We start from the raw sequence: 19106 nt of genomic DNA, 5'->3' as shown, positions 1-19106 counted from the left end.
GAAATAATCTTTAAATATCAGTATATTTGGGCACTGGGTGGTTCAGTTAGTTGTGCCGTCAACTCAGGTGTCCTGGGTTTAATTCCTGGTCTCGGGCCATTTGCTGCACGTCTTTCTCTTCTTTCCAAGCCCTATTACCTGTCAAAGGTCACTAGGGTCAACAGCTGTTCAAAAATAATAACATATTAGCATAGTTTACAAACCATTCAGTCACTGTTCAGTGTCTCAAATCATGATTTCCAACATCGCCTGAGAACGGGACGATCTGGAATTATAAACTCGAGCCGGAGATGTTGATAGATGAGTCGGGGTTTATAAACAGATCTGCAAATGTCTTCATTTAAGTTCAGTTAGTAAGACAAATTCAGTCTAATGTAGCATCACATTTCAACAAATATCAAGACAAATGGGCCGAGTTCCATCCAAATTTAGTTCAGACAAATCCAGTCACATGTAAAAAAGTGTTTTCCCGATTCCTGATTTCATATTTTTAGGCATGTTTGTCACACTTCAGTGTTTCAGTGAACGTCAAGCCAATTTAAATGTTAGTCGAAGGCGACACAAGTTAGCACAAACTGCAGTTTTTAGATGAAGTATTTCATTATTAAGGGAGCAAAAAATGTAAATGTATATGACCTTGAAAAAAAAATGCGATTGCTCCCTAAACCTAGTAACTGGTTGGACCGACTTTAGCAGCAACAACTTCAATCAAGCGTTTGTGATAACTTGACTTTTGCAAACCCAGAAATGGTTCAATGCAGTCGAAACTCAGAGGTTTAGAAAACACCGCCGGGTAGAAAGTTGCTGGATCTTTGACTCTGCAATAGTCCCTCACACAACACTGATACAGAAAGAACCTGCAGCGTTGTTTTCTCTTTTGTGGTCTGTTCGGTTTATTTATTATTTATTTCACCAGTAGCGACATGTGTAGCCGCATGTCTTCTGGTCTGATTAGGAGAGATGGCATCCGTCCCACTTTGTGGTGACAGAAAACTGGAACTCGGTATCGGGTCCAGCGCAAGCCTGAGCGGTGACTCTCTACCGTAAAGTGGAAACGGCGTGTCTGCGGCGCATTCTGCTCCTCGGTTCTTGATTTATCGCTCGTCGGGAGAGCACCATCTCAAAGATGGCGCCCCCTCCGTCGAACGGTTCGTCTTCCCGTCACCCCTGCTTTCCTTTCGGCCAGGTCAGGTGCCAGCTCGTTGCGGCGATGCCAAAAATTGGCATATTAATGTGTGTGTGTGAGATTTGGGGAGGGGTTGGCGGCGGCGGGGGGCATCGCCAGTTGGCAGGCTGGCACACAAAGGCTGGCACGATAAGATCCTCCCCTCTTCTGCGGGCAGATTTTCTCGCCCATATCTTTTGTTGGGCTTGTTTGGGTTGCAGCTCATCCTGATAAAGGCCACTTTGTTTAGACAACAAAGCGCGAGGGAGGGAGAAAAGACAGAGATAGAGAGACAAAGAGATAGAATGAGAGAGGGACGGGGGTCGTTTAATAAAGGCGGCAAACGAAGGAGGGAGGGGGGGGGGGGGGGGGGGTGTCACCAAAACAGATGGAAACCTTAAAGGGACAAAAAAGCAGATAGGGTCTGAAAATTAAGGAGGAAAAAAAGATGATGTAGCTTGAGCTCTTCGCCAGATAGGATACCCTGAATAGTAGATGTTGGCATGTGAAAAAGATACAATGGAGTCGGGATACAGTTGCAGGCGCGGGGACAGCGATAGGCAGATAGCGAGGAGAAGAAAGAGGGATCTGGGAGAAGGGAGCAGGTTCTGCTGGCTGCCTGGAAGCCGGCCTGAGCGCTGTGAGGTCATCCTCCAAGCTGTGAATGATAGAAACCAGGAGCACAAGAGGACACGAGACAAACACACACACACACATTACATTACATTACATTACATACCAGCACATGTACAGTCAGGGAGCGGCGCGGCCCTGCTGCACACGTGCTCACGCCTGCAGGTTTCCAAGGAAGGACAAACTTTCCGGAAGAGGAGAAAGTCTGTTTGGCCACCTCAAATATTTACTCAGGAGCAGATGTATTGTCGAAACATTACGCATCAGAGCCGCTCCGTAATTAGGTGGATATTTTTCTCCCTGCTTCTCCGGGAGTCGTCCACCCCGCTCTCTCCCTCCACCCCGCCTCCCGCCTCCCCGAGGCTGCTGAAATGCATCTTGGCTCGGGACCCGCGCCTCTGGCAGCCAGAGCGCTATACATGTGCACAGAACCCTGCTCGGCATATAAAATGGCTGCCAGACAGGCTTCTCCTCCTGAAATGTCGACAGCGGTATGCATCTGCAGGGCGTGCGTGGGGCCCGAGCGAGCGAGCGAGCGCGTGCGTGCGTCGCTGTTTCTGAACGTGTCTGCAAAGTGTTTGCGGGCTGCAAAAACTCGCACCGCCGCCATCAGAGAAGGAGGAGGAAAAAAAATATATAGCAAGAAGAAGGAGAGAAAGTTTCCCAAACTATGTGGCCAATTTAACCCACAGTCTCTTCATATGCGTGCGTGCGTTTGCGTGTGTGCGTGTGTGTGTGTGTGTGTGTGTGTGCATATGTGTTCCACGACTTAGTGGGAACAGAATGGGTACAGTGCCAGAAATTGAGGAGGAGGGTGGTTTGGAGCCAGAGTGTGTGAGTGTTTTAGTGATTATAAAATCCAGGCGAGTAACACACTTGGGTGTGGAGAAAACCTCATAAGCACTCAGAAACTTTCTTGCCGAGCCAGATTTCTGTTGCCATTACCGCTAATTGCCCTAATCGTTACAGTGGTATGATAAGTATCCCACCGGACAAGAAGGTGTAAGAACTCGTGGACACATCCAAAAATACCCACAAGCCCCTTCTGCTGCTGCTTTTTTTCCCCCACCCCTTCTCTCTCTCTCTTTTTATTTTTATTTATTTTTTATTGCTGAGTAACAGCAGATAATCTGATTCAAACGCTGTGCTGTTTCTCCCCTTCCTTCGTGAACCGGTTTGTTTATTTAAACAAGTGGCGGGGGAAGGAGGGTGCCAAGAAATGTTGTTTTTGGAAAAGAGCAAATGTGTGTGTGTGTGGGTGTGTGTGTGGGCGTGTGCGGGGGTGTGTGTGTGACTCGGTGTGTCGGGGTGTGTGTGCGTGCGTGTGTGTGTGGCGTCTGGCCTTGCCAAGCTCCCAGGGCAAAGCTGAGGCTCCTCGACCGCAACTGTTTATTTACAGGTTACTCTGCTGTTTATTTGAAGACTATCAGATCGGCTGGACCTCTGCACAGGACACCTTTTTAGATGCAGATAGCCGGGCCCCGGGCCCCGGGCCCCTAATAACCCAGTACTCCACTGTACTATATATGAGCAACCTTATATAAATTTAAAAAAAATTAACAGTTTGTGTTTTATATTTAAAACAAACAACAGGCGCATCTAAATAAATCATAAAAGTTCATTTAGATCAGTATTCTAAAAGATTGTTTCATATTTTTATGTCAAAGATAACCTGAGTAAATACAAACAAAAGCTATTTCTGGAATTATGTTTTTTGTTTTTTTTTACTTATTAAGTAGAAAAATGCTGCAAAAACCCACCGGAATCTATAGTTCGCCAAAACAGAACCAGTTTGGCCCAAAAAGTAACTTTGATATAAAGAAACAGATGAAATCTTTTACATCTTTTAGGGTTACAGAGTCATTTCTGAGCCGCAGTTGGAGCCAAATGGAGAAAACATGAAGCGGTGGTTGGAAATAAACTCATATTACTGCAAGATAATTCAGGCTCATTCAGGAGATCTCAACAGAACAACATCTGAAGAACTGAAGGCCTTACATGGCTCGGTTAAGGTCCGAGTTCACGATTCAACAACAGGAAAGATAGAAAAAAATGGCATATTTGTTGGAGCGCCAAGGCTAAAAGTAATACTGGTGAAAAAGAACGCAAAGTTCGTCTCATGTTTCCCAAACAAGAAGGAAAAAGTGGGACATTTTGTAAGGTTTCTGCCCCGACAGCATTTTAAATCGATATTCTCATACCTGTAGCTAAACAGGGTGGTTGCAGTGTGATATGGAGGTACATTACTGCCATTATTGATGGAGCATTGAATTGTGTTCAATTTGTAAAGAGTTCACTTTTTGATCTCAAGCTTAGGTGCACTTGGGCTGAAAGACTAAAAGAAAACAGCATGAAGGGTTTGCAGTGGTCTAGTCAAAGTGTGGCCTGAAGTTTGATGGAGATGCATGACGTTAACCGGGTGCTCAGATTCATTAACAGCGAATAAAAACACTTGATGTGAGTCGTTTCTGCTAAGGCTCATACCAGTTCCTAGATGCGGGAGGTAATTAAGTTTTCACAGCGCAACAGTTTTTTTTGGTTGACTGCTTTACTTTAATATATGATTTATTTATCAACAGTTTCCTTGTCTTTTGTGTTTTATGCTTTTCTTGGGCATTATTTGCAACCTTTCAGTAAAAACTTGGAGAAAATATGTAAGGGAGCCGACACTTTTATCCAGAAGAGAGTATTTTGCAAATTTCTCCTTTCACTTTTTCAACCTAATTATGACAGAAATTAACCTTTTGATTCTAATACATTGACCTGGACATGTAACTGGACTGTGGCAGGAAGCTGATTTTTAGCCAAAAAAACACTTGAGTGTCACCAAGGGGGTAAAAAAACCCCAGAGAGCCCAACGCTGCCCTTCTTGGGTCAAAGGTAAAATGTAATGCAATAGGGGAGGTGTTCCCGGCTCCGGCTCAGGCCTGGCAGATGTGCCATATGCTTGCATCCCACCTTGAGTCATCCAGGTGGTCTCTCCTGGTGCTACAGCGGGGCCTCATGCTGGAAGATGCCGCCTGCGATCTCTAATTGCTGCGACCATCTGCTCTTTTTGTCATGCCTGCCTGTTCGGCTCACAGAGAAGCAGGAGAAGATGAGAAAAGCACAAACAAAAAAGCAGAAAACTCTGATCTGATCGAACCGAGCCGGAGCGTCCCCCCGTCTCCCACCTTCTGCTCCACCTCTCTTTACCTCGCCGCTGCGCTTTTCTCTCCGCCCGCCTGCGTCGCTCCCTCTGCGCGGCTCCCGGGGAGGAGGCATGGAGTTGGCAGTCGTAACTAGACTGATGGATGACTCTGAAAGTGGAATAGAGACGGGGGGGAGGTGGAGGGGCGGCGAGGGGCGGGCGCACCAAGTTCCCTGCAATCACTTTATGGACATGTGCTACAGTAAATCCACACAAACCTCCACTTGCCCACCAAAGCTCCTTCACACACCACGTCTCCGTGCAGCAACTCTCGATTTATTGATGCAAAACGTCGGATATTAGTTGGCTGACAACCGCTCTGAGCGCGAAGTGAACAACTTGCGCAGATTTTAGTGTCAACGACGCCTAATCTTCTGGTAAATTTGATGATTTAGTTCTCCTTAGTTTTACCAGATTTACAATGGAGCCCTTCCCACAATTTTCTGGACGCAGCTTCTCAGCCCATTCGCATTGCTACTTTTATTTGATTTTATTGATTTACTTTTATATTTTGTAAGGAAAAAAATGTGACAATTTAAATAAATTACTACTAGAAAAAGCTTAAAAATCATGTATGATAATTAATTTCAGGAGCGAAACGTCACGCTGACAAAAGTGAAAATCTCTGAAACAATTTATTAATTCCTATAAAATAAAGTCTAGGAAAGCCTTTTTTACTTCATTGTTTGTGTTTCTAAGTTATTCAAGGAACATTGGATTAGTAATAAGTTTCTGGGATTCGAAAGTTGTTTGGTTAAGCTCAACATAATCAATTTTAAAAGCATTTTCTATTGATTGAAACATTTGAAATGTCGAGGTATAAAAACGATGGTCAAAAGTCACGTTTTACAGTGTAAAACCTCCCGATTTTAATGTGTTTTGAATGAAAAATGCCCAACTCAAATGCCTTCTTTAATTTTTTTGAAGCCTTAGATGTTTCAAGGCTCCAATTTGTAGATTAGTCATTTGTTTTTAAACCTAAGTATACTGAAAATAGAGGATTTTTTTCTTCTTAATGTATGGTCCTCCTCCCCTCCCCACTTTGTCATTGTTGAGCTCCAGCCAAGAACATTCTGTTTTTGCAGTGCTGTTTAATAGTCAAATTTAGGAGCAGGGGAACAAGACAGAGCGGGAAAGCGACACGAAGAGAGAACAAGAAAGGAATAAATCTTTTTGGATTCCCCCTCTCCCCACTAACCCGCTCTCCTTTCCCCTGCATCCTCTCTCTTTTTTAATTTTTTTTTATTTTTCCTCCCTGTAACACAGCTCATAGGAGCCGCAACAGGAAAACGGCTGTTTTTGCAAAGGCGAGGGTATCTGAGTTCACCGTCTCTCCCTCTCTCTTTCTCATGTTAGATCCGTCACATGTTGAAGGTGTAGATGATAATCTCCCTTCTGGTTCCCATTCTGTCTCGGGGGCCATGTGTGGGCCCCGGCCAGTTTGATTCGTCGCTCAGACGCTGCTGCCATTAACCGCCTGGCACGACTCGGTCCGAGTTCAAGGCCTCTCTCGGGCTGAGTCACCGTCGCCGTACACGCCGATTTATGTCTCCGATTCGGAACTTTTACAACTTTTGTGCCGCGTCACATAAAGAGCAGAAAGATCCCGGTACTTGTCCGAAATTGACCGGGAACTAGAGAGGAATCGTATATTTCCCTGCTTCCCACTAAAGGACGTCAGACGCAGCAAATCCTGTAGCCGGTGGAAAGAATTCAACTCATGTTTCCTTGTGTTTCCCCTCCCCTCCCTGTCCTCTCTCGCCTTTTTTGTTTGTTTTTTTTCCTTCTCATGTTCTCTGCTTGTACCTTGCACAGCGGGGCCGAACACATTGTGAATCCCGGCTCCCCTGAAGCCCCTCAGACTCTCCTCCAGCCGCTGTGAAAAATGACGCGCAGAACAAGAAGCGTCCAGGCCCATCCTGCGTCAGACGCCGAGCTCCCCGCCTCAGTTTGCTCTCCCATTAATGATAATACTGTTCAAACAAAGCTGACTTGTTTGACTCTGCTGCGGGTGCACTGGTACAATCAATAAGGAAAAACCTTCGCTTTCTCACCTTGAGTTCATTCAAAGTGAGAAGATCGGTGAAGGTTTCATGACAGCTGCAGGTTTTTATCTGAAAAAGTGGAAGAAAAATCACTCATGCTTACAGATCTTAAAAGTGTGGTGTGTATTTGTATTTAGCATCGTTTACTCGGACACCTTTTGTTTCAGAAGTGACCTACTTAGTAAATTACTATACCATTTTATCGCCACCAATTATTATTTTGCCTGTTCAAAGCCACACGTAGTTTTGTCTGAAGAAAACATTCGATTTTTGTGACCAACTACATGAGTCACACAGATAAATCTTCCTGTGACTTTTTTCGCTGCAAAAATAAGTATTTTTGTCTCGTTCCCATTACAAAAACATCTTAGTACAGTTGAAATGAGACAAAACTAACGTACAAGTAACGTAGAAGCTTGTTTACGTCATAAACATACTCAATAAGTCCTTGCTTCACTGGCAGATTATTTCACCTATACCAGCATATTTTCCCCATGCTATTAGTGAAATAATCTTCCAGTGGAAGTAGCACTTTTTCATCAATATTAAGGAAAACAGTTAATTTTCCGCTGTGAAAACTTAATTACATCCTTAAAACAAGCTTTTATATCTTGCTGAACAGTTACTCTTAAGTTAGTTTTGTCTCGTTTCAAGTGTACTAAGAAATTAGACCAAAACACTTAGGAGGGTTTTGTGTTTTTTTAGTCTTGATGATGGGATTTGAACCCTGACCTTCTTTCTCACACCTGAGCTGTTTATCTCTGCAGCTCCTCCAGAGTCGCCATGGTCCTCTCAAGCTGCTTCTCTGATTTTTGTCATGTTAGCTAGAATGCTGGTTCTCCCTGCGCTAGCTAAAAGCATCGCTGTTCACGACGCTTTTTGTTCACTAATGTTCTCTATCAGGCCTTCACTGAACAGCTGGATTAATACTGAGATTAAATTAAACACTTTGTTTTCTTTACATGTCAAAATTATGGTTCCAATGTGACAAAATGCAATTAATGAGGGCTTTTTTTTTTTTCAGGACACAAACCTCTAGATTACTTCGAAGGTTTTTTGTATTTCTCATCACTAACTCCCCGCCCTTCTCTCTCTGTGTGTCCGCAGACTCGCAGCAGTCAGGAAGTCCGAGTAACAATGAGCCAGGCAAAACCCCTCTTCCAGGTATGTAGAGCGCCGCTCGTCCTCCCGCCCTTCTGTCATCGCCGCATTGTTCCTCTGCGGGGCGCAGCCGCTTTCTCAATCCTGCTTGGGAACGCCGTGACTGGCAGGCGGGAACGGCGGAGCGCCTCTCGGGGCCGCGGGCCTACGTGCAGAGGCATGAGCCGCTGTCAGGTCTGCAGGAACGCATCAACGTGCAGCTGAGGGTTTTGTGTCAACACGCTCGTTGTTACACCCGGCAAATTGACGTATTAAATGTAAATCATGACAATCCTGAGTCGGTACTTAAACCCCGCTGTCATCGTCGAACTGGAAGCGTCAAATACGGTTTTCGGAAAATAGACGGCGACATTTGAAAGTGTTACAAAAGACTGTTGACGTTGTGTATTCTGCGTCTTTTCCCCTGGCCTGACCTGTGCCGTGTCGTCACGGCGATGGAATGCAAATACTTTCAGAAGTATAATTAGTTTTCTACCTCAAGAGCAGGTTCTGCCGATGCCGGTGCCAAGGAAAACACGCAAGCCGAGCCAGTGACTCAGGCCCGGGAGGCCCTCGGCGGGTGGCACAGTTCCTTGCGAAAGAAAAAAAAAAAAAAAGTTGGCTCATGACAGGCGTTAAGCTTCGTAGGTGCCAGTGGAGATATTCCTCCCGTCTTTCTGGCACGGTCTGAGCATGGTCTGAGCGCCGTCGGCCCGCGAATCAAAGCAGAGATCGCCTCGGTCGTCAGGGGCCAAATTCCCCGTTTTTCCTTGACCGACGAAACTCTGGTTACTGTCGCTACGTCCCTGTAGGTCAAACAAGTGCCGCAAATGCATCCACCATGCAGAAATATATGTATATATTTATCAGAGCTAACATTGGTTGAGTCTAAGAGAAGTTTTCTAAAAACAGGAGTGGAAAAAACTGAGGATTTGCCACAGCAAGCTTGATTTGCAGGAGGCAAGTTACATCAGGTAAAATGAAACGAGTTCACGTGATCGTCTCTGTTAAAACTGATGATTCCTGGTATGACTTGAATATTGTGTTTAATTAAATATTGAGCTTTCCTCAGCTGTTTTTACTGGGAGTTGATACTGGTCTGTGCTCAAATAGAGGCAGTTTCAGCTTCTACTGTCGATTTCTAAACAAAAATGAACAAGCTGGAGGAGATTTTGTTTCCAGAAAAACGATTGGTGAAAGATGCAGATACTTAAAATGTCTGTAACTTTGTTCAAATCATTTCTTGCTAAATGAGCACAGGACCTCGTAAAGGCATTCCTATTCTTGATTCAGATTTTGTCATATTGCCCACACAAGTTGATAGAAACTTATAAACGTTAAGTTGATGGAAACTGGAAAATTCAAAATGTTTCCCTCAATGTTGCAAAAGAAGCTCTTTACACTCGCTTCAGGTTTTCGACTCTTTTCCAAAAAAAAGAGTTAATGTGTGAAAGGGAAGATGGAAACATATTTACCAAATTAGTCCGACCCTTCAGCTCAGAAAGGAGGACTTTCTCCGTTTATCTGAGATGTGTGACGCTGGTTTGCAATCTACTTTCTACTTTCTTCACAACCATGCATGGTGTCAACATCTGACAAAATGATTTTTTGTTTCTCCCGGTTCATTCGCCCTGAAACAGCAGATGGAAACTCGTCTAATTCGCTCAAAACTCACATGACATTTGGATGGGATTGTAGCTAATGCATTGTCATTGGGACTTTGATAGACCAACACAAAGTAGAGCATAAATGTCAAGTGGAAGAAAAAATGTTTTCAAAGGTTTTCTACAAATTAAATTATTTTTAAAAAGTGGCCTGCGTTTGTATTCCGCTCTTTTTGCTGTAATTAAAGTCTTTTGTGGCACGTCTGTAACAACTTTGCATATCTTGACACTAAAAATGTTGCTCTTCGTCTTAGAAGTAAAGCTCAGATTAGATGAAGGGCACCTGTGAACATCTTGCCTCCAAACTGTAGCTTTAACATCGGGTTTGAGCTTTGACTAGGCCATTTCGAGGCATAAATATAGCTCAAACTAAAATGGTTTGTTCAGCGTGATCTTCGGTGCTGAAGTTGTTTCGTGTTTGTTATGTAACAGAACTTCAGGTGACATTTTTCAACGATGACTCATGTTCTCTAACAGCCTCTGAAACCCTGACACACCTGCAATTATACTGGGATTAAATTAAACGCAGGTGAACTCTGCTTACTAATTATGCAGCTTCTGAAGGCGCTGTAGTGCAAATGCATGTGGCACTCTTCAGGCTTGTAGTTGTAAAAAAAAATGTAAACCCATTTAGGCACTACTACGTGTTGCTTTGTCATAAAACCTCCACAAAATTGCACTCAGTTTTGAGCTTGTGACAAAATGTGCGAAAGTTGAAGAGGTGTAAATGCATTTCAGAAAACGATCCACATGCACGTGTGTTTTATTTTTATTTCGAAGCGGTTTAACTAATGATGGGTGTACTTCTCACCCTTGTTTCTGCAGTGTATTTGGAAGACAGCTTCATCAAATCAGGAGTTTTCAGTGTCACGGAGCTGGTGCGAGTGTCTAGGAGTAAGTACACGCTTCCTTATTTGTTTTTGCTTGTTTGCTGTCGCTTCAGCACCCTGCCTACCTGCAGCCCGTCTGAGCTGCTCTTTTGTGTTCTGTGGAATTTCACTGACATAGTTGGACCGCCTGCAGACGGCGTAACAGGTGCATCGGAGTTGATGTAAGAATCAGGAAGCTGTCAGCTTGCATAAACTCTCGCAGTCATTAATCAAGTGTAATCAGGAAGATAAACACACCTGCGTGTTTGTGCAGAAACTCGTGGGTTTGGCGGGGTTTTTTTCCCCATAAAAACAGTAAGAGCTGACCCAGAAAAGCCTCGCCTTCGACCCCCACACATGGAAAAAAACAAAAAAAAAACAAAAAAAAAAACCCCGGTTTTCCTTTGTAATCTCTGAGCTGAAATCCCAGCACACAGCACACAGCTGTGCTGCGGAGAATCCAGTTTACCCAGCCTCCTTTGCTTTAGGATAACTCTTGAGTACGCAGCTGTCTTCAGAGCTTCATCTGCATGGACATGTCTCCTCTCCTCCTCCTCCTCCTCCTTTTCCTCCTCCTCTGTAGAGCCGTTGACGGTTGTTCTCCAAAGACTGCCCTGACAGCCAGGGGCACGTCAAGGCACAGTTTACCTGTGCAGACTCTGAGCTGAGGCAGCAACTGTAGCGAACTTGCCTGCGGAGCACAGAGACTCCAGTCACCCCTCCTTTTCCTCTTCCTCCTCCTCTCTAACCTGTGTTTAAGAGAAACAGGCCGATGCTGTGTGGCCTGTGTGTTGCAGCATGCAGCAGTCGGCTCCAGCGGTTCATTCCCGCTCCATAGTCGGGAATGTCAGCAGCTTTCTCAGGACAACCAGAGGCTGCAGCCAGGGTCAGATTTTATGACGGGGTTACGAAATCACTTCCACTGTAAAGATAAAGTCACAGATGCTCCATTTGTTATTCTGGTTTTGTAGAGTAAATGTAACAGAAGCAGTTTTGTATTTTAAGCTTTGCGGGTTTTAATTAAAGCTGCCGTGTGTAACTCTTATAAAAAAAAGTTTGTTGAAACTGTCATTAAGTTATGACGGTAAAAGGTAATCTGTGAAAAATTCTAAGTCCTACTTAGAAACCAGAATCAGAGGCAGAAAGAGGGTCTTAGCGCTGTTAATCACCCCTCGTGTGGTGCTGCTCAGCTCCTCTTGCTCTCTGCTAGCTGCAGCTTAGAAATGAATGCTCAGGCTAGTTAGCATAGCCACTGATGACAGCAAATAAACGGTTTTCCTGTAAAACGGTAGAAGTAAAACATTTTTAAATTTATTCTACGCCTTATAAACTTGTATTTTACGTGCTGATGTTTTATTTAGCCACTTGGACAGAGTTTCAGGAAAGCAGATGCTCACAATGGACTCAAATGGTGTTGCTCAAAATGCTAAAGGTTACAGACTTATGTAAGAACAACAGGAAAGAGAGAGGAGATCGCAGTAACATCGTGCAGTCATAGACTCAAGCACCGACGTGTCTACGTTACTGTCACAAGTCAAAAACTGTTTAAAAACATTAAAAATCTGCCAGAATTATGAATAATCCAATCATAAGATCGACTTTTCTCTTATAACTATGATGAATTCCAAAAATTGACCATTTCTGCAGGGTTTCCTCTAATGTATTGCGGGCCACCAGGCTTTACTTCTGCCCCTACCAAGCTTAGCATTGCTTATTTAAGTTTTTTTTTTAATGTTTACGTTTTTTAAGACTTTATAGTTGGCATTCAGATATGAATCTTCCAATAACACATAATTATCAAGTGATATTTTCAAATTTCCTGTCAACTTTAAACATTTTTTAACTGAAAAACACGGTGGAACCGCTGAATGAACGACTGCACCCAACCACCGGGCTTTCTGGGGGAAACCTTGTTCCTGCAAACAAATCTCAGACTTTTGTCAGTTTGATGGCAGTTCTCAGTTTTTAGTCACCAAAAATAATAATTTGATTTACAGAAACATTCATATTAGACTTTATTGAAATCTACAAAGTCTATGCATTCAATCTGCTGCATATCCAAATATATTCTTCACATTTGCATGCAGAAGAGTTCGGCTAACGTTACAGAAGAGGAAATGTCTGATCTTTTTTTTTCCATCTTAAACCATAAATACTTCTAAAGCCTGAGCCACATTGTCTCGTTTTGTGCTCCAAAAGGCACTAACTACTCCTTTCAGTGCTCAGACACAGAATATCCCTTGGAAGGCCGTGTTTTTGTGTAGTGTTTAATTTGCCCTCTGACCAGATGGCCTCTGAGCCGCCACATTTGCTCTCATGTGACAGAGGCCGGCTTCAGCAAAGCCGAGCTGGAATTTTAAAAAGGTCGCCGGACACACAGGAATTGTCACTCACTCAGCCGGTCGCTCCCTGGGAAGATATCTAAGCAGCCGCTCGTCCGTCATCGCGCTCCTCTCCCGACTCTCTGAGCTGTCGAGACATTCTTTGAAGTCCATCAAAGGGAGCTCCAGAGTTCAAGGCTGAATCGCAACCCGGCGTTTCGACTCATTAATGCAACACGAGCCTCGAGTTCAAGTGTAAAAAATTCATTTTTTTTTCAAAACAAAGCGCGCATGTGCCCAGGCAAAAGAAGCCGGTTGATCTAGAGCACAGAAAATAATTATGTGTGTGGTTTTTTTTCTTTTTACTGAATTAAAGCCAAAATGATTGAATAATTGATCGACAGGGTGGCAGACTGGCACTGCAAAAACTGCGCCACACCAACAGGGACGGCCAGGGGGGGTGAGGGGCTGTCCTAACCAGCGAATCGAGAAACAAAACAACAAAAACAATGATCTGGTATTCAGTGTCTTCGGGCCGGATGCATTCCTCCACAAACAGCCCGGCGTGGGTAGCAGCGGGTAGGGGCCGCTGCCAACGCTGCGGTGGGCTGCCAGGGCGGAGGCTGGCGGATCGGATCGTGCCAGTGGTGAACCTCAGACCACAACAGACGGCGCCACACACTCCATCTTCTCATCCACTCCAAACCGACCGAGCACTCGAGCGGCAGGCGGCCTCACGGGCCACACACTGGTGCGAGGATGGGTGGTGAACCCCTTTTGTTCTGTAAACACAGGCACGGCCTCCCTTGAAACAATATCCTTCACCTCAACCGCAGCGGGGAAAATATCACCTTTTCCGCAGTAAATCATTATCAGAGGAAACGGCAGAGAGTTTTACTGCTGGGTCTTTCTCTGCACAGTGTTTTTTTGGGGGGGTTTCTGATTCACTCAGCATAAAAAGATTTAACCATATACAGTTTTACGATAATCCGTCTAAGTACTTTATGCCTTAAATCCAAGGAACCAGACCTGCTGGCAATTTTTCAAATCGATCTCGATCGCCCGACACTGCAAAAACACAAAATCTTACCAAATAGTTCGGGTCAAATATCTGAGCACACTTGCTGAAATACGTTTTCAGCAAGATATAGGAGCTTATTGTAAGTAAGGAAATCCTTAATATTGATGAAAAAGTACTGGTTCCACTCAAATATTATTTCACTTATTATATATTCATTCCCATGTTATAAATTAAATAATCCGAAACTTGTACTTTTTAATCAATATTAAGGAAAACAAGATCCTGTATTCAGCAGAAACATTATTTGTACGTTTTTGTTTAGTCTTATTTCTACTGTACTAAGATATTTGCACCAGAAACTAGATCAAAAAGTCTTGGTATAATTTTTTGTTTTTGACTTCTTGGCTTTTTTTTTTTTTTTAGTCAGATGTTTATCTCATTCATATTGTGAAAGTAACGTTTTATTGTATGTAAGAGAAGAAGAAAGCATAGATTGGACTTCAGTTGATCCTCTCCTGAAACATCTTGTTGGTGATAAGATACTATTTTTCACTTTAAAACAGTTATGTTTTGTATTTTTCATAGATTCAGTTAAATAAATGGGAATAAATCTTGTTTTTGTGACAGGATGTTGGTAGCAAGTCTATAAAAATTAAATTTGTCAATAGCCTTAAGTTTATGAGGCCTTTTATGACTGAATAATTTATAGGTCAGGATTAAGTGGCTTAAACTATCAAATAAAAAACATCATTGTGGATAATAGACAGAAAATGAATGAAACAGAATTTAGAGAAATGCTTAAAAATACATAGAAAACCTGCAGAACTCTTCAGGATGAAGAAAACCTTAAGAAACTTAAGATCATTCTGGAAAAAAAATGAACAAATGAACAATGACTGAAACCATTTGCAGTGTTAAATAAGACATAAGAAGTACTTAAAGTTTCCTGAGCAAGTTCTCCACATGCAGCGACTTTAGAAACACTCAGTAAATACAAAACACCTTGGACTAAAAAGACAGACACTCCACCAATCATGGTCTGCGTAATAAATCACCTGCTTCTAGATGCAAGGATGGAGATGCATCTCTCAACCAGAAAGCAGAGTAACCTTGAGCTATTTTTTTTGTGTGTCCTCTTCAGTGCCGATCACCCACGGCGCAGCGGTACCCTTCTCCATGGCGGACATGCCCAGCCAGCCCTACTATCATGACCTGAACTCCAGCGTGGCACTACAACGCTCCCTGTCCTCCCCGCCTGGCAGGTCAGTGGGACGCCAGCGAAGCACAATAATCACACAAAGTTTCTTTTACAAATATCCTCTCTTGTTGCTCCATATAGTTGACTTTGTTTGCTGTATTCTTAGGAATTGAAAACATTCTCCATCTTAAAAAAAAAAAAAATATCCCTTTAGACTTGAATTATCCTAGCTTAGCTTATTTTACCTTAACTTATTTAGCCTGTTTTGGTTTAGCTGAATTTATTTTAGTTTAGCATCTTTGCTAAGTTTAATCTAGTAAACTTTAGCTTGTATTAATTTAGCTTATATTAACTTGCCTACATTTTTTAAGTTATATTCAATAAATTTGAATATTACTCAAAAGTTTGTGTTTCAGTACCTAAATTCTCTAGTGAAACACATTATATAGATTACTGTAATTACATACCTACTGTTTTTAAGTCTTCATTTCCAGTTTGTGATGATTTTTTGCTTGCAAGTAAGATTAGAAAATTACATCAAACTAATAAAAAAACAAAATGTGGACTTAATGAAATGTATGTTTATTACCTGTGTAGCTTTAATCTGATAAATAAGCTTTTTATTTATTGTAAATTATTTCGTCTTAGTTTAGCGTACAGTAGTTTAGCTATGCTTATTTGAGCTACATTTTTCTAATCTTATGTTAGCTAAATTTTATTTATTTTCCTATAAATCAGTATATCTGAGCATAGATTAACTGATTTGCAACAAGTTAGTTTGTTGTAAATTAACTTAGCTTAGCACACCTTTTTATTTTTTTCATTTTAGGTTAGCATAGGTCCTTTTAGTGTAGGTTAGCTTAAAGGAGCTAAACTTTCAGCTCCTAAAATAATAGCTTAAAATAATTAAGATATTATTTTAGCTTAATAACTTAAGCTAAAATAACTTAAGTCTGATTTTATCTAATTACTGAGATTATATTATTTCAGTTTACTATGGATTATATTATTTTAAATTAGCACATCTTACTATAGCTAACATAACTTGTCCTATGTTAGCTTAAATAAATAAATATTAGCACCTGTTTCAATTGATATGATTTGTGATGCATAAAACGAATGATTGCATCAAGTAATAAACCTGACTTTGTGTTCAGCAAAAGGCCCAAAACCAACATGGAGGAGAACATGGATACCAGCCCGACGGGACCCGACTTCTACTCGTCACCCAGCTCACCAGCCAGCAGCCGGGCGAACTGGCACGACAGAGACGGAGGTGATTTCCGCTTTTTATTTACTTCTAGCTGCTTTATCTGGTAGTCAAATGTCAGACTGCGACTTCACCATTTCCCAGTTGCTGTTGATCGTTTTGTAGCTCAACTTACCCTTAGCCGTCCAGCCGTCGGCCATTTTAGCAAGACTTTCTGCCTCCTTCACCGTCTGAACAACTTGCAGCGCTTGCATGTTGTCTGAGTCTTGTCTGTCAGTCCGTGGCCTTATGTTGTTCCTTCTGGAAACCCAAAAATTCTGCCAAACAAATGATTTAAAAATAATTGGGTTGTCTTATATTACGACTTCATCCGGCAAAGCCTCGCTGACTCACGAGATGTGTGTTTCAAGATCTTATCACACCCAAACGATTCACAAGATTGTTGATATTGCTAAAATAATCTATAAACTTTCTATTTTCATCCCATGCAAAAATTTTAAAAGTGACTTAGTGTATGTTTTCCTTGGTAAACAAAGTCAGACAACCATGTTGCAAGCTGCTCTGCATTAGTCTTTCCACTGATTGTAACAAATAATCTTCAAGGACGTACTTAGTAGATGGTTCTAAATTTTAAAAGAAATGGCAATCACAGCAAAAAGTGAAGCAAATACTTTGTCAGAGAAAATCCATCAACCGCTGTGCAAAAGTTCAAAATAATCTGAGTAGTTCTTTGAATATAATCTGTATTACGGAGAACCTGAACCCTCATGAATTATTGAATAAAAGCAGGATGGATTCCTGTTTCCATTTCATTTTTGCAAAAATTTTCTCCTCACCATCTGAATATTGCAGTTAAGAAAACAAAAACCCGGATCTGTTATTGTCCAGTTTTATTGATCCTGGGTGAATCGTGACATCAGTTGCTTTCGCCCATTTATTTAAATGTTTATTGTCTGTACTGTGGATGTTAGCAGTAATTATTTGTCCTTCTGCTCTGGAACACAGAGGACTCTTGCTGATTCGCAGTACGGCATTTGCGGATTTTCTGCGGAAAGTGACTCCAAATTACTTGCAGAAAATTAGCTTATCTGATTTTTCCATGTAATATCCTAAATATTGAAAAGAAAGTTCAACTTGGGATGCCGAAATAGTTGAAAAACAATCCAGGATCGACGTTTGTTTTCCTTGCTGTTGATTGACTGAACCACCAGGAGCGGAGATATGGAAATGTCTGGATGTTTGCTTCTGTGGAAGTGCTAATATGTAGTATTAATGCATTTTATTGTATAATTGGTGATTTAACTATTAAAATAGGCAGTTGACCATTTCTAGAAGGGATCTCTAGTATTTGAAGATTTTTAACTTTAGTAAGTTGTCTTCAAAATGCATTGGGTTGCTGCCATGTGATTGTTTGAAGTGGTCGGAGAATGTACTGGACTCCTCTGGTATTAGTTTAATGAGAGCAGAGAAAAAATACAGATGTGTACTTATTTTATGTTCTGCTGCAAAACTAAATCCTGTTTCTGAAACTTTAGCTTGTATTAATTTAGCTTATATTAACACGCCCACATTTTTTAAAGTTATATTCAATAAATTTGAATATTACTCAAACGTTTGTGTTTCAGTACCTCAATTCTCTTAGGGAAACACATTATATAAATTACTGTAATGAAAATCTGTTAATCATTCCCACCCTTCACTCACTCCTGTCTACGTCTTCTAGTCGTATTTTACCCATAAGACCAGGTAAGACACATTTTGGTCTATCTGCGACACACATAAAATCATTGGAAATAAAGCCCTTTTTTTTTTTTTCCTCTCCCTGCACAGTGGTTTTTAGCTCCGGTTTGAACCCAGACCACCTCCTTTTTTTAATTTAATATAATCAGTGGGGAGGCTGCGAGAGGAAAACACCAGATGACACACAGGAGACGCAGCAGTGGTGGGATTCAGCCGCAGCCGCAATGTGGGTACACGAAATTCTAGCGTGTCCCTCTGCACAAGGCCCGAGAGCATTGCACTGCGTAAACTTAGACACTTGGGGTGAGGAGGAAGGGAATGAAGTGGGTAGGAAACTCTCCAAAGACAGCCATTACTCTGTCAAGAGAGAATAAATGAGAAGTGGGCCGATATTAAACCCATATGAGTCCTCCGAAGTGCCAAGGATTTCATTTCTTTCACGTGGTTGTCGTTCAGGCTCTCTGGTAGTGCTCTGGTCTGGGAAAGCATTGAAATGTTGGAGTTTATTACACACCAGCACACATTTACTCAGCCAGTACAAAACAAATCAGTCCTTTAAACATGACTAATAAAGTTTCAAGGCAACGACGCTTCTTTAACTATTCAAAGGATTAATTAATTGCTGTAATTTACTGCAATTCCTTTTTCTCATCCTTGAAAGTCTCCTCTAAGGTATTTCTCTTCTTTGACTGCAACATGAAACGTATCTCCTTTCCAAAATCAGGCTGGGAAATCCCCTTAAATTCCCACCACCTCTCCTCCTTGGAGATAACAAAGTTTTCCTGTTGCTTGTCCGGATCTCTCCCCGCCTCTAGTCAATTCAGGGAAGGAAGTTTAACAGATTTAAATTGCGAAATAACATAAATCCCCCCCCACAAAAAACCCCATCTTTTTCTGAAAGAAAAGAGGC

General features: G+C 42.0%; 1 protein-coding gene across 5 annotated transcripts in view; it reads left to right on the top strand.

Annotated features, from left to right (window-relative positions):
• The window catches only part of LOC116732832 (nuclear factor 1 B-type-like), a 93152-nt gene that overhangs the window by 47161 nt on the left and 26885 nt on the right, over positions 1–19106 (top strand). For all 5 annotated transcript variants that reach the window (XM_032583340.1, XM_032583341.1, XM_032583342.1 and 2 more), the window contains 4 exons: positions 8141–8197; positions 10663–10731; positions 15190–15310; positions 16404–16522. In XM_032583340.1, the coding sequence (XP_032439231.1) occupies positions 8141–8197; positions 10663–10731; positions 15190–15310; positions 16404–16522 (366 nt within the window). The remainder of the gene's footprint in view (positions 1–8140; positions 8198–10662; positions 10732–15189; positions 15311–16403; positions 16523–19106) is intronic.

Source organism: Xiphophorus hellerii, chromosome 14 (genome assembly GCF_003331165.1).
Source record: "Xiphophorus hellerii strain 12219 chromosome 14, Xiphophorus_hellerii-4.1, whole genome shotgun sequence".
Classification (NCBI taxonomy): Eukaryota; Metazoa; Chordata; class Actinopteri; order Cyprinodontiformes; family Poeciliidae; genus Xiphophorus; species Xiphophorus hellerii.
This window is presented reverse-complemented; position numbering and strand designations above follow the sequence as displayed.